The sequence below is a fragment of the Myotis brandtii genome, unplaced genomic scaffold, assembly GCF_000412655.1.
Source record: "Myotis brandtii unplaced genomic scaffold, ASM41265v1 scaffold105, whole genome shotgun sequence".
Classification (NCBI taxonomy): Eukaryota; Metazoa; Chordata; class Mammalia; order Chiroptera; family Vespertilionidae; genus Myotis; species Myotis brandtii.
This window is the reverse complement of record NW_005353538.1, coordinates 2,601,733-2,615,663: the sequence shown is the minus strand read 5'-3', so window position 1 is coordinate 2,615,663 and position 13,931 is coordinate 2,601,733. Positions and strand designations below refer to the sequence as shown.

The 13,931-nt window shown below is 43.6% G+C and overlaps 1 protein-coding gene and 1 pseudogene across 1 annotated transcript in view; one reads left to right on the top strand and one right to left on the bottom strand.

The window, feature by feature from the left end:
* Positions 1 to 37: 37 nt before the first annotated feature.
* RNF214 (ring finger protein 214) overlaps positions 38 to 13,931 on the top strand; it is a 54,900-nt gene continuing 41,006 nt past the window's right edge. Inside the window, exons 1-5 of the mRNA XM_005856808.2 lie at positions 38 to 510; positions 984 to 1,093; positions 3,907 to 3,952; positions 4,891 to 4,950; positions 10,172 to 10,312. Coding sequence (XP_005856870.1) covers positions 990 to 1,093; positions 3,907 to 3,952; positions 4,891 to 4,950; positions 10,172 to 10,312 — 351 coding nt within the window. The 5' untranslated portion in view covers positions 38 to 510; positions 984 to 989. The remainder of the gene's footprint in view (positions 511 to 983; positions 1,094 to 3,906; positions 3,953 to 4,890; positions 4,951 to 10,171; positions 10,313 to 13,931) is intronic.
* On the bottom strand, positions 6,443 to 7,064 carry LOC102246579 (annotated as a pseudogene).

Sequence of the window (13,931 nt, the reverse complement as noted above, 5' to 3'; positions counted from 1 at the left end):
CGTGGACTCGCGGGCGGGACCGTGCCCGTGGTTTTTGTCTGCGGCCCCCGGGCGGTGTTGGGGCGGGAGGCTTCACCCGAGGGAGGGGTAATGGCGACTTGGCCCATTTTCTCCGAGGGCCTTTGTGTAGCGGGGGAAACTGAGGCACGGGGCTCTCTGGCTTGTGCCTGAGGTGTGGACACAGCAGTCCCCAGACCTGCCCTACGGGCTCCTGTGATAACTATTAAAATCAATTAAGGAATCTGAACTAGCCCTACGTTACATACCCTCCCCCCTTTATTTTTCCCCATAGAGGGCCATGAGTTTGTCTTGCCACATGAAAGATGACCTTTCGATCAAAGAACGTCATCTGTTCCTGTTCTCCTTACTTGGCTCACCCTGTTTTCAGCTCATTTTCGTGCGGGGGTAACCCAGGTCCCCACCCCCTTGCGCCCCGGGAGTGACTGGAAGAGCCCTTTCCTGTCCGTGGTTATCACTGACCCCTCCGTGGGGCGCGCCCCGAGCGAAAAGGTACTTGGGTTGCCCAAGTCAGCATTGCTTTTCCCTGAAACTTCTCTTACATTAACGGAGAATGCTTCTAATGTAACAGCAATAAAATGATTTAAAAACGATATTGTTGATAATCGGGCCAAAAATTGCATCCTTTGTAAATGATACTGGGCAAGGTAGGTGTGTGGGCCATTGGAAAGATTCTCCCTGGCTCTGATTTGATGCTTTAAATGACTGCATTTCTGCCAAAAGCTTTGCACCGACTCCGAGTGTTTTCTTACCTATGGTGGGTCCAGGGGTCTGGTTCGCTGGGACCTGTTTGCCCAGGAAGACTTTAAGGCCGGAGCTATAGAGTCAATATGCGAGTGTTCTCCTCCAGCCACCTTCGTTCCTTTCCCGGAAAAACTGTGTTGTGTGGGACATCCTGAGGGCGGAAGAACACTTCTTTTTAAAATTTGAAACTTGTAGCCTGTCGTTTGTTTCTGGATGTGCAGAGCACGATGGCGGCGTCCGAGGTCGCCGGTGTGGCCAGTGCCCCCAAACCCCCGGAGTCCTCTGGTCTGTGCGCTTCCAAATCAGAAGAAGGCCTGCTAGATGGTCTAAGGTAACGCATGGGTTCTTGGCGGGGAGACTTGGGGTGAAGGGCCTCGTGGAAGGGTAGCTGGTCTTTCCTCTTTTTGGTTCTAGTAGCCCTGCACTAGATTGAGCTTTCTAAAGGTAAGGACTAGCCCTAACTGGTTTGGCTCAATGGATAGAGCGTCGCCCTGCGGACTGAAGGGTCCCAGGTTCGATTCCGGTCAAGGGCATGTACCTTGGTTGCGGGCACATCCCCAGTAGGAGATGTGCAGGAGGCAGCTGATCAATGTTTCTCTCTCATTGATGCTTCTGACTCTCTATCCCTCTCCCTTCCTCTCTGTAAAAAATCAATAAAATATATTTAAAAAAATAGATAAATAAAGGTAAGGACTAGCTGATCTATGTTTGTATTTCCAACAGTGTCTGACCACACGCTAAATATTTGTTGACAGAATACAGGTGGTCAGACTCATCCAAAAGTGAGAATTATTTCCTCATTCTATCCTACATGAATTATATGTTCATTTAAGTACGTGTTTATATATTATACATTTGTATATTCACATATACATCTTCTATGTAACACATATACTCATAGGTACATGTGTCCATACAGTTATATGTGTGTGTGTTTGTATATCTGTGTCGGTAGATAGCTTTGGTAATATGGCTTACTGCTTTATGTATATATTTTGCCTTCCGTCTGAACTCTTGAGGGAAGGGATTATGATTACCCAACCTTCTATCTTACATGCTTGGCACAGTGTATGTACAGGGTTGTACTAAATTGACTATATAGTCTACGTCAGCTCTTTTCTACAGTACCTAGGACTTAATACAATATATAATACTGTACTAACAGCTTTATATATATTAACACATTTAATCCTCCCAACAATACCAGGAGGTAGGTGCTAATATTATTATTCCCATTTACAGGTGAGGAAACTGAGACACAGAGAGGTTAGTAACTTGCCCAAGGTTACCGAACTATGTTGGAGTCAGGGTTTGAACCCAGGCTTGTCTGGTTCCAGTAAATGTTTGTTTAAATGAACAGAAGTTTGCTAGTGAATGGCTAATGGGGCAGATGTTAAGTAAGCCTAACCATAAACTTGGATCTTCATTTTATAAATAAAATCAGCCACATACTATTAGTAATGATATTACCAGTTAAGGTGTATCGGGTGTTTACTATGTGCCAGGCACTGTACTAAACACTTCAGAAACATTGTCTCATGTAATCCTCACAATAATTGTAATAGGTAGGTAATATTATTTCTGTTTTTAAAATGAAGTTAAGTAGTTTGCCCAGAGTCAAACAACTGCTAAATAACAGAGTCAGGATTCCATCCAGACACTACACATGCCCAAATTTGTAATTAGGTGCCTCCTTGCCCCTCAGTTAACTCCCAGCAAGGAATCAGCTTGGAGTATTTATAAAGATTTTCATAATGCAAGATGCTCTCTGTTGTTTTATTTTGAACAGCAAGTACTATTAAGGAAAGCAAGGATAGTGACCTGATGCCTCATTCTAGTGTGCGGTGCTTAAGGGCATCAGTTGACAAAACCAATTTTAAAAAAAGGAAAAGAAATTTAACACAGATTTAGTCATTATTCCTGGATGAAAAATTTATAGTTGTGAATGTTGGATATCATTGTAAATAGGTTTTAAAGATCTCTTTAAAAACCAATATGTTGCCCTGGTTGGTGTTGCTCAGTGCTTAGAGTGTTGGCCGGCATGTGCACCAAAGGGTGGCAGGTTTGGTATCTAGTCAAGGGCACATACTTGGGTTGCAGGTTTGATCCCTGGCCCTGGTCAGGGTGTATGCAGGAGGCAACCAATCTCTCTCCCTCCCTCTCTTTCTCCTCTTCCTTCTCCTTCCCTCCCCACCTTTTCTTCCCTTCCTCTCTTTCTGAAAGTCAATGGAAAGAATATTCTCGGGTGAGGATTAATAAACAACAACAACAAAAACACACTATGTTAAGTGTCTGTGATACACAGTAAAACAACCATCCCAGTGTTGTACATGTATGTACTTGTCTGGGATAAAATTTCTACTGACAGCTTCAGTTTTGGATTCAAAAGTGTTTGTATTTCACACAGCTTGAAGTGAAGATTCTATGCTCTGGAAAACTTGAAGAACCTAAAAAGTGGTTCTGCTCAGAGATCTGTATAATGAGTTTGAGTGAAAATTTTTTGTGTGAAACATGAGAGTGGAATAAAACCTATTTCTAAATTGATGTTTTATTAAAATATATGTAACTAAATTAATGCATATAACTAAATGAAATATTCTAACTAGCATTAGGCTATTTCCTCTGTATCCCTAAAAGTTATTCAACTTCACCCTCAAAGATTTTTAGTCACTTATGTGTCATCATTTACTGGAGACTGTCTCTAGAACCTAGGTTCTTTTTAAAAAAATATATATTTTTTATTGACTTGAGAGAGAGAGAAAGGGAGAGTGTGAGAAACATCCATGTGAGAGAAAAGCATTGATGGACTGCTTCCTGCATGCACCCTACCAGGGATCAAGCCCAAAACCTGGGCATGTGCCCTGACTGGGAATTGAACCAGCAACCTTTCCGTTGCACTGGACATCGCTCAACCAACTGAGCCACACCAGCCGGGGCCAGAACCCAGGTTCTTAACCACCAAGCTGTATTCCCTGCATGTGGGAGAAAATCACTGGATAGAAAGGAAGTTCCTTTTCATTTTGATAATTTGAGGGGTTGTATAGTCCAGTTTTGTTCTTTTAGTGGTTATGTTAGAAGTATTGCATATTTAACCCTCTTTAAGACTGGGTGAAGAGAGAACCTTTTTGTCTTGTGTTTTGGTAGCCCCAAAGACCCTGCACAGAAGCACAAGAACTCACCTCTGTCGAGTGTAAGTAGCCAAACGATAACCAAGGAGAATAACAGAAATGTCCATTTGGAACAACCAGAGCAGAATCCTGGTTCGTCAGCAGGTGACACCTCAGCAGCGCACCAGGCGGTTTTAGGAGAAAACTTGATAGCCACAGCCCTTGGTCTTTCTGGCGGTGGGTCTCAGTCTGATTTGAAGGACGTGGCCAGCACAGCAGGAGAGGAGGGGGATCCGTGCCTCCGGGAGAGCCTCCATCCTGTCACTCGGTCTCTTAAGGCAGGGGGCCATGCAAAGCAACTTGCCTCCGGGAATTGTCCTGAAGAGAAGTCCCCACAAGCCTCCATCCTAAAGGAAGGGAGCAGGGACACAGGCTTGGATTTCCGACCTGTAGTACCTCCAGCAAATGGGGTTGAAGGAGTCAGAGTGGATCAGGATGATGATCAGGATAGCTCTTCCCTGAAGCTTTCTCAGAACATTGCTGTACAGGTCAAGTATCAAGTTTCTACTATTACAATCGAATTTGGGCTTTTTTTTTTTTTTTTTTTGAGGGAAGAGACATTTCTTCATGGTTGGTGGAGACTACTCTTTATCATTTTTTTACTGGCAGCTGTCATACTATTTCCATTTGGTGCTATGTAATGGCTTCATCCTGGTGTTCAAGAAATAGTAAAGCCAGGAGCCATTGCCTAATTGTGGTGACTAGGAACCTGACAGTCTCCATATAATGTCTCTCACTGAGTAATGAAGAGTGTAGCCTCTGCACCTGGGTGTTCTGGGGGATAAGTGCTTCCTGCAGGGTGCATGTCAGCGTCCATTTGCCAGAGTTGCGGTGCTGCTCTTGCTGTGCAGCCAACACGTTAGCCTCTTCGTTGCACAGATTTTAGGTGAAAGTACGAGAGCAATTCTCCCTCTTCAAATGCCACTGACCAGTTCTGAATATGCTGTTTCTGTCTTTATAGACTGACTTTAAGACGGCTGATTCAGAAGTAAACACAGATCAAGATATTGAAAAGAATCTGGTAAGTTTTTGAACTGTCATTTTTGATATATGAAAGCATTAATGCAGAAAATCCAGAGTCATGTGATCTCAGTCAGAAAAGATGCAGGAGCCTCCTTTATAAAATTCCCAACATTAGTTAGCTAACTTCTACTTGATCACTTCCAGAGATGGGAAGCTTACTGCTCACAAAGCAGCCTGTTGCATTTTTATTTTCATTATTTTATTTTATTTATTTATTTTTTAAAATATATTTTTATTGATTTCAGAGAGGAAGGGAGCGGGAGAGAGAGATAGAAACATCAGTGATGAGAGAGAATCATTGATCGGCTGCCTCCTGCACACCCCCCACTGGGGATTGAGCCCGCAACCCAGGCATGTGCCCTTGACTGGAATCGAACCTGGGACCCTTCAGTCCGCAGGCCAATGCTCTACCCACTGAGCCAAAATGGCTAGGGCATGTTGCATTTTTAAAATAGCTCTTTCTGGGGTGAGGACAGAACCTCTAAAACTTGTTATAATTTTTCCTGGAGTTATGAAGAATAAATCTAAATCCTCTTTTGCTTGTTAGCCCTATGTATTTTTTTTCGAGGGGGAAGTGCGTTCACTTGGTGTATGTACAGGAAGATGCTATTGTGGACCCACAGAACCAGACCATGACCACCTTCCCCTGAACATCAACCACACCCGGCTGGTGGTGGTGGAGGAACAATGTGATTACCGTATGAACTGATTACAGAAGCTGGACTGACATCCACTGGGAAGGCTGGGTCTCCTCTAGCTCACTTGGCATTTCCAGAGCTGTCCAGGAATTTGGTCTCTTCTGGTTCAAAAGCAATGTGACCAAGACGATGAAGGATTCTGAATATATCTTGGCCAAGCTGCAAGGTGAGGCTCCTTCCAAAAGCTTTGCTGAGACAGCCAAGGAAGTCAAGGAGGATTGAATTCAACAAGTATTTGCTAGATATTATTCCAGGTACTAGGGACACAGCAGAGAACAAAACAAAGGTCCCTGCCCTTGTGGAGCTTACAGTCCAGTGTTTATGACCACTTTGCCTGCACGCTGTGACCCTGGGCAAGCCATGGCACCTCTCGGCTCCTCTGTCCCTCAGCTACCTGATGCTGAAGGAAGTGGGCCCAACCCAGCTGCTGTGGCTCTGGGTGAGCATCGACCTTGGACCAAGAGGCCGAGGTTCGATTCCTGGTCAGAACACATGCCTGGGTTGCAGGCTCGATCCCCAGTAGGGAGCCTACAGTAGGCAGCCAATCAATGATTCTCTCCCACAATTGATGTTTCTATCTCTCTCTCCCTCTCCCTCCCTTTCTGAAATCAACAAAAATATATTTTTTTAAAAAAGTGGGCCCAGCCTAGACATGAGTAACATGTGTGATGCACTAATGATGCCAAACAGACACCATGCCCAACCCACCACCCAAAAAGTAGATGGGGCTGGAAGTTGACTTTTAATAATAAAGTAGAGGGAGGAGGACAGAGGGAGTGCAGCCGCACTGGGGCCAGCTGTCTACACAAGCTATTGCTGCTGCTGCGTCTTCATGGCTGCCTTGCCGGCGAGGTCTTGGGCCTTCTTTGTGTTGCCAGTGCCGTTCTCTGCCTCCTCCTTGACTTCCTTGGCTGTCTCAGCAAGGCTTTTGGAAGGAGCCTCACCTTGCAGCTTGGCCAAGATATATTCAGAATCCTTCATCGTCTTGGTCACATTGCTTTTGAACCAGAAGAGACCAAATTCCTGGACAGCTCTGGAAATGCCAAGTGAGCTAGAGGAGACCCAGCCTTCCCAGTGGATGTCAGTCCAGCTTCTGTAATCAGTTCATACGGTAATCACATTGTTCCTCCACCACCACCAGCCGGGTGTGGTTGATGTTCAGGGGAAGGTGGTCATGGTCTGGTTCTGTGGATCCACAATAGAATCTTCCAGGGCATACACCGAGTGAGCAGTATTGGCAGGAAATAGTCGCTTGGCCCAGCAGGAGTCTCTGGGGCAGGGGTCACCGCCCTGTGCACTGTGTCTTCCGCAGGACATGGTTGCTGTAGGGATTCGGATACCACTGCCAGAAGGCCGAGAACACTTGGTCCAAGGAACTCCGGGGCATGCTGTGGCCCAGGAAATACTCTGCCATCGTCCCCAGTCGGGGCAGGCTCAGCATCAGGGTGCAGGGGCTGGGGGCGGGGGCGGGGGAGCCATGCCAGAGGCGGCACAAACCACCTGGCTTGAAGCTCAGTCACCACCCCTCAGTGCCCCACCGGCTGCTGCCACCATGAGAAGTTGTCCAGTTGCCTTACATATTTTTGAAGGTTTTTTACCCTGCTTCTTCCTCTTAGCTCTCAGATCTGAAGTTTTCCAGGTGAAACATTCTCCAGATGTTTTTAACATTCTGTATATAATGTTTTCAGTCCTTTCATCACCCTGGTTACCTTTCACCTAGACATGTTCCATCTCATCAGGGTTTCTTTTGAAATGTGATCCTGAGAACAAATGTAATAATCCAGACAGACTATAATTAGTTCACGATACAATGGGCCTCTCATTCTCTAACTCTCATTCTAAACACTATTTCTTAAGCTGTTGGTTTATTTTGACAGTCTCGTCACACTGTTGAGCTTTCAGTCAAATGCCATCAAGTCTCATCCTATCTGATAAAAGAGTAATATGCTGACCATCACTCCAACACACAAGATGGCCACCCACATGTGGTCAAAGATGACCGCCACAGATGGCCGGCAGGGGAGGGCAGTTAGGGGCAACTAGGTTGGCAGGGAGGGCAGTAGGGACGATCAGGCCAGCAGAGGAGGACAGTTGGGGACCCAGGCCTGCAGGGGAGGGCAGTTGGGGGGAACCAGGCCTGCAGGAGAGGGCAGTTGGGGGCGACCAGGCTGGCAGGGGAGGGCAGTTAGGCATCGGTCAGGCTGGCAGAGGAGGGAAGTTAGGGGTGACCAGGCCTGCAGGGGAGGGCAGTTGGGGGCGACCAGGCTGGCAGGGGAGAGCAGTTAGGTGTCGATCAGGCTGGCAGGGGAGTGGTTAGGGGGCAATAAGGCAGGCAGGCAGGAGAGCGGTTCGGAGCCAGCAGTCCTGGATTGTGAGAGGGATGTCCTAGATTGGAGAGGGTGCAGGCTGGGCTGAGGGACACACACGCGCCCCCCCCCCCCCGCACGAATTTCGTGCACCAGGCCTCTAGTGTATTATATAGTTGTATCTGCCCATTTTATTCCTAGGCAATTAGTTTTTGGAACTTAGAGAACTTCACATTTATCTTTGCTAAAATGGTCCTCTTGATTTTGTGGCAAAAACTTCCACCCCTTTAGTGAATGCATAGCTAATATATATTTTTCAAGAGGAAGGATAATGCTAGGAAAGCCCCCTAGGGTCAGGTAGAGGTCTTTAGGGGAAGATGTGTTAATTGAGTGGAGAAAGGAAAAGTGCTTGTATTACCCAGATGAAAGTGAATATGTAGAGCATGTTGAAGGACTTGAGCAAATGGAAATAAGTAAGTTATTGGAACATATTAATCAGATGATGCCAATGAAAACTTTTAAATAGAGAGTAACAACTCAGGAATTATTAATAACGGGCAGGTAAAAAGATCCCAGAGACTAGAGGCCTCATGGAAATGTGCGGGGTAGAAGAGAACCTCCAGAGAAAGGGGGAGAAGTCATCTTTTATTGAGCACTTATGCTAATCAGTTTATTTACACAGAGTATTTATTTTGTCCCCATAGTTTAATGTGGGGTTTGGATGACTGTATAGCAATTGAATGGGCCAACTAAAGTTATAAATACACTTTAGTATTAGTCTGAAACGGGTGGAAACTGTCAGGCAATTGGGCCAAAAGAGGCCCAGGATTGTTTTGTTCGGTTGTATTTTTCTTTAAAAAAGGCACTGGGCCCTAGCTGGTTTGGCTCAGTGGATAGAGCATTGGCCTGTGGACTGAAGGGTCCCAGGTTCAATTCCAGTCAAGGGCACATGCCTGGGTTGCGGGCTTGACCCCCCCAGTAGGGGGCGTGCAGGAGGCAGCCGATCAGTGATTCTCTCTCATCACTGATGTTTCTGTCTCTCCCTCCCTCTCCCTTCCCTCTGAAATTAATAAAAATACATATTTTTTAAAAAGGCAGTGGAACTAGGCAGGTGTTAAGCTTAGCGGCAATACAAGAAACTGGGCTCCAGTTTTATTTGCTATTTTCATGCATTTATGGTAATTGCCCACTACCTTATACTGCTGTGTTTTAAATTGATCCTCTTTAAGTTTTAGTGCCCCTTTGAAAGGTAACCACAACTTTTCTTGATTTACTGATTTGAGGGAGGCAGAGCTGAACTGTGTTCCTTGCTTCTGCTCCCTACTTTATATGAGAGCTTGCTCATTTGCTCAGTCTGAATCCCAAGTTCCCTAGACCGCTTTGTGGGTCTGTAAGTTTTCAGAGCTAATGATGTAAGAAACCCTGTTTCTGGATGCATTTTGGTAGGTGACATGTTCTTTGTTTTTGCCCATTCTTTCTCTTAAAGCAGGGGTCCTCAAACTTTTTAAACAGGGGGCCAGTTCACTGTCCCTCAGACCCTTGGAGGGCCGGACTATAGTTTAAAAAAAACTATGAACAAATTCCTATGCACACTGCACATACCTTATTTTGAAGAAAAAAAAAATGGGAACAAATACAATATTTGTATTTGCATGTGGCCCGCGGGCCGTAGTTTGAGGACCCCTGTCTTAAAGGATGATAAAGTGCCTTCTTCCTCTTATTTCCTAGAGCAGGGATTGGCAAACTTTTTCTCTAAAGGGTCAGATGATAAATATCTTGGGCTTCATGTATGTGCTCGGTTGTAACATTCCACTCTGCCGTTGTAGTGTGAAATCAGCCCGTAAGCCATTGACTATGGTGTGTTTCTATAAAACTTTTATTTACAAAAACAGGCAATGGCTGGATTTGGTCCACAGGCCATGGTTGCCAACCACTGCGTTAGAACTCCCTATAATGGTGGAAATATTCTGTGTCTGTGCTGTCCAATATGGTAGCCACGAGTCATGTGTAATTATTGAGCACTTGGAATGTGGCAAGGTGACTGAGGGGCTGGATTTAAAATTTTTTTATTTTAATTAGTTTAGGTTAACACAGCCACATGTGGCTAGTAGCTGCAGTTTTGGACACTAGAGCTCCACACAGTGCCTTGAGCAGGTGTCTGGTGAGTGTTGCAATTAAATTGGGGATTACACTTTTCTTCTGTTACCACCAATAGGATAAAATGATGACAGAGAGAACCCTGTTGAAGGAACGTTACCAGGAGGTCCTGGACAAGCAGAGGCAAGTGGAGGATCAGCTCCAAGTGCAACTAAAGCAACTTCAGCAAAGGAGAGAAGAAGAAATGAAGAACCACCAGGTTTTCTGTTTATGTTAAAATTGTCAATGAGTAAAGCTATAGTCCCTAATCAAACTTTAATTTTGTTTCCAAGTTAATAGGAATAGAAAAGTAGTATTTAATTTTTTAATGGTTATCATAGAATTTTAAGGATAAAAATAGCCTTTGGGGGCATCTTATTAAAACTCTCACTTCTGTTTTAGTTCAGAGAGAAAAGGATTGTTTACTTAATATAGTTTGTTGGTGTAATTGACAGTCTTTCTAGGAAATAATTTATTAGTCTCTTATATCACATATTTAAAAATACAATTCTAGGTGGATTAAAAACCTACATATAAAAAGTGGAAAAATCTTTCAAATTAGAAAAAAATTTAGGAGAATTTATATATATAAAAGGCTAATATGCTAAGTGTCCGTTCAGGTAATGACATCACGTAGCAATGCCCAGCTTCCTCTCCCTAGCGACAACTAGCCTCCTTGCAGTTTCTTCAGCCCAGGAACACAACTTGCTTTATAACCAGGTGGAAACATTTCACACTGTAACCAAATGTCTGTGAAGAGTTTTCCCGTGCCTCATCTCATTTGATCCTCACAGTAGTCCTGGAGTAGGTAGATAGGAGACTCGGTGGAATCCTATTTTCTTTTCATTAGCCGGAAAACAGAGATTTAGAAAGCTTAGAAACTTGACCTGACTGAAAAGAGGAAATGGTGGACCTTGAAAATGACTTCAGGTTTTCTCACTGCGCAGAATATAGTCAAACACTGCTGCAGTTAAATATTTTACCCTTTGTTCTCCCTGCGTGATCTACAATAATAATCTGCTTTGTGTTGATATTTACTGCTGTGTTGCTGACAATTACCTGAAAGAGAAGTTGGGGTGCTTCACTGGGCTGGAAAAAGTTTATCTACATCAGAAAGCAGCTCTAATTAAGCAAGTTTATTCCATATTATAAAAGGCTAAGTCGACTCGCGCATGCGCGATACATATAAAGCTCTCGCTAGTGCCAATTGCACGCATGTGTTTCCATCTGTCATTGTGGATCGTGAATTTGGTTCACACTTCTATTATAGAGAAAGGGCATATAGCGATATTAAAATATTTTTTCTAATTATTTTCCTTTGAATGTGCACAAATTCGTGCCCCGAGCCACTAGTACAGGGATGGCGAACCTTTTGAGCTTGGCGTGTCAGCATTTTGAAAAACCCTAACTTAACTCTGGTGCCGTGTCACATATAGAAATTTTTAGATATTTGCAACCATAGTAAAACAAAGACATATTTTTGATATTTATTTTATATATTTAAATGCCACTTAACAAAGAAAAACCAAAAAAATGAGTTCGCGTGTCACCTCTAACACGCGTGTCATAGGTTCGCCATCACTGCATTAGTATATATATAAAATCTCAAGTTGCAAGAGATCATTTTAAGCCAGGCAGAAAACCCAGAAGCCACAAACAATTTAATTACATGTAATTAAAAACTTTTGATACAGCAAATGACACAAAAAGTAAAAAAGATCAATGTTAGGCTAAGAGAAAATATTAGTAGTACATCTGATGAAGGGTTTAATATCCATGACATTCTGAGATTCATGTAAATTCATGGTAAAAGTCACAGAATCTACAGAAAACCAGGGAAGGTTATTGTATTAGTTCTCTATTGCTGCTGTAACAAATTACCATGAGTTTGGTGGCTTAATTTATAGGTCAGAAGCCCAACATGGGCGCCATTAGGTGAAAATCAAGCCCTAACCGGTTTGGCTCAATGGATAGAGCGTCGGCCTGCGGACTGAAAGGTCCCAAGTTCGATTCTAGTCAAGGCATGTACCTTGGTTGCGGGCACATCCCCAGTGGAGAGTGTGCAGGAGGCAGCTGATCGATGTTTCTCACTCATCGATGTTTCTAACTCTCTATCCCTCTTCCTTCCTCTCTGTAAAAAATCAATAAAGTATATTTTAAAAAAAAGAAAATCAAGTTATTAGCAAACCTGCAACTGAGGTACCTTCCCTTGACTGGGAATCAAAACTGCGACCCCTTTGGCTCAGTGGATAGAGCGTCGGCCTGCGGACTGAAAGGTCCCAAGTTCGATTCTGGTCAAGGCATGTACCTTGGTTGCGGGCACATCCCCAGTGGAGAGTGTGCAGGAGGCAGCTGATCGATGTTTCTAACTCTCTATCCCTCTCCCTTCCTCTCTGTAAAAAATCAGTAAAATATATATTTTTAAAAAGTTCTTTAAAAAAAAACCAAAAAAACTGCGACCCTTCGGTGTGCAGGCCGATGCTTGTCCAGGCTGATGCTCTAACCATTGAGAACACTGGCCAGGGCAGGTCCTTCATTTTTAAAGACCCATGTTGTGATTGGATTGGGCCTACCCAGATAATCCAGGGTTACCTTCCCATCTCAAGATTCTTCCCCACATCACATCTATAGAGTTTCTTTTCCCATGGAAGGTAAGACATTCCAGGGATTAGGATAAGGAAAAGCAAATAGGTAATAAGTATATGAAAGAAGCACAGCCTCACTGGTACTCATTCATTTACTCAGCAACTATTTTTTGAGTTCCTGATCTAGGCTGTGAAGATTTAGTGGTGAACCAAACATAGTCTCTGCCTTCATTGAATAGTTATTATAGTTGGAGGAGACAGACAGTAAAAACAATGGGAGTTAGGGCCCTACCAGCGTAGCTCAGTGGTTGAGTGTCAGCCTATGGACCAGGAGGTCACAGTTCGATTCCTGGTCACTATACATGCCCAGGTTGCGGGCTGGATCCCCAACGTTGGGTGTGCAGGAGGCAGCTGGTCGATGATTCTCTCTTGTCATTGATGTCTCTCTCCCTCTCTCTCTCCCTCTCTCTCCCTCCCTCTCTCTCCCTTCCTCTCTTAAATCAATAAAGACATATTAGAAAAAAAAAAAAGAATGGGAGTTAGGGAAACGCTCATTATAATTAGTTACCATTCCTCCTTCTCCCCCAAGGGATTGGCAAAAATGAAATAAGTTGTCAGGTGTGAGGAAAAATGGGTTCTTTTTCAGACATTGGTAGGAGTATGAATTGTTATGACCTTTTTGGAGATGTTATTAGGAATAGTTGGTTAAAATTTAAAATGTACATATACTGTGACCTAGGAATCTCAGTATTACGAGTCTGTTGAACAGAAATAGAAGTTTTTGTATGAAAGTGTACACATCTAGAGTGTTTATTACAGCATTACTTATAGTTACAAAAAAGCTGAATTCAACCTGATGGGCTCTTGACAGAGAATGGTCAGACAAATTGCATATATGCACATTATGTCATATGCAGCCATTTTTGAGTTAGATCTATGTTTATTGACATTATCTTCATTTCAAGTGAAAAAGAAATCAGGATACAGAATAACATATATAAAATGACCTCAGTTAAGAAAACACAAAAACAGTGAAATACATAAGTATACATGTGTTTGTGTGAGAATGGAGAAAAATGTGAAAGCACAAAACAGTCAACGCTTTGATTGTTATGGATGGAATTAGTGTGAATTAGGGAGTGACTTAACACGATCACTTTTTTGTGTGTGTGTGGTTTTCCATCTTAAATTTTCTTTTATTGTCTAAAGTTTTACGTATGTCTCCTTTTTCCCTGATTGACATCTCCCCGCCCC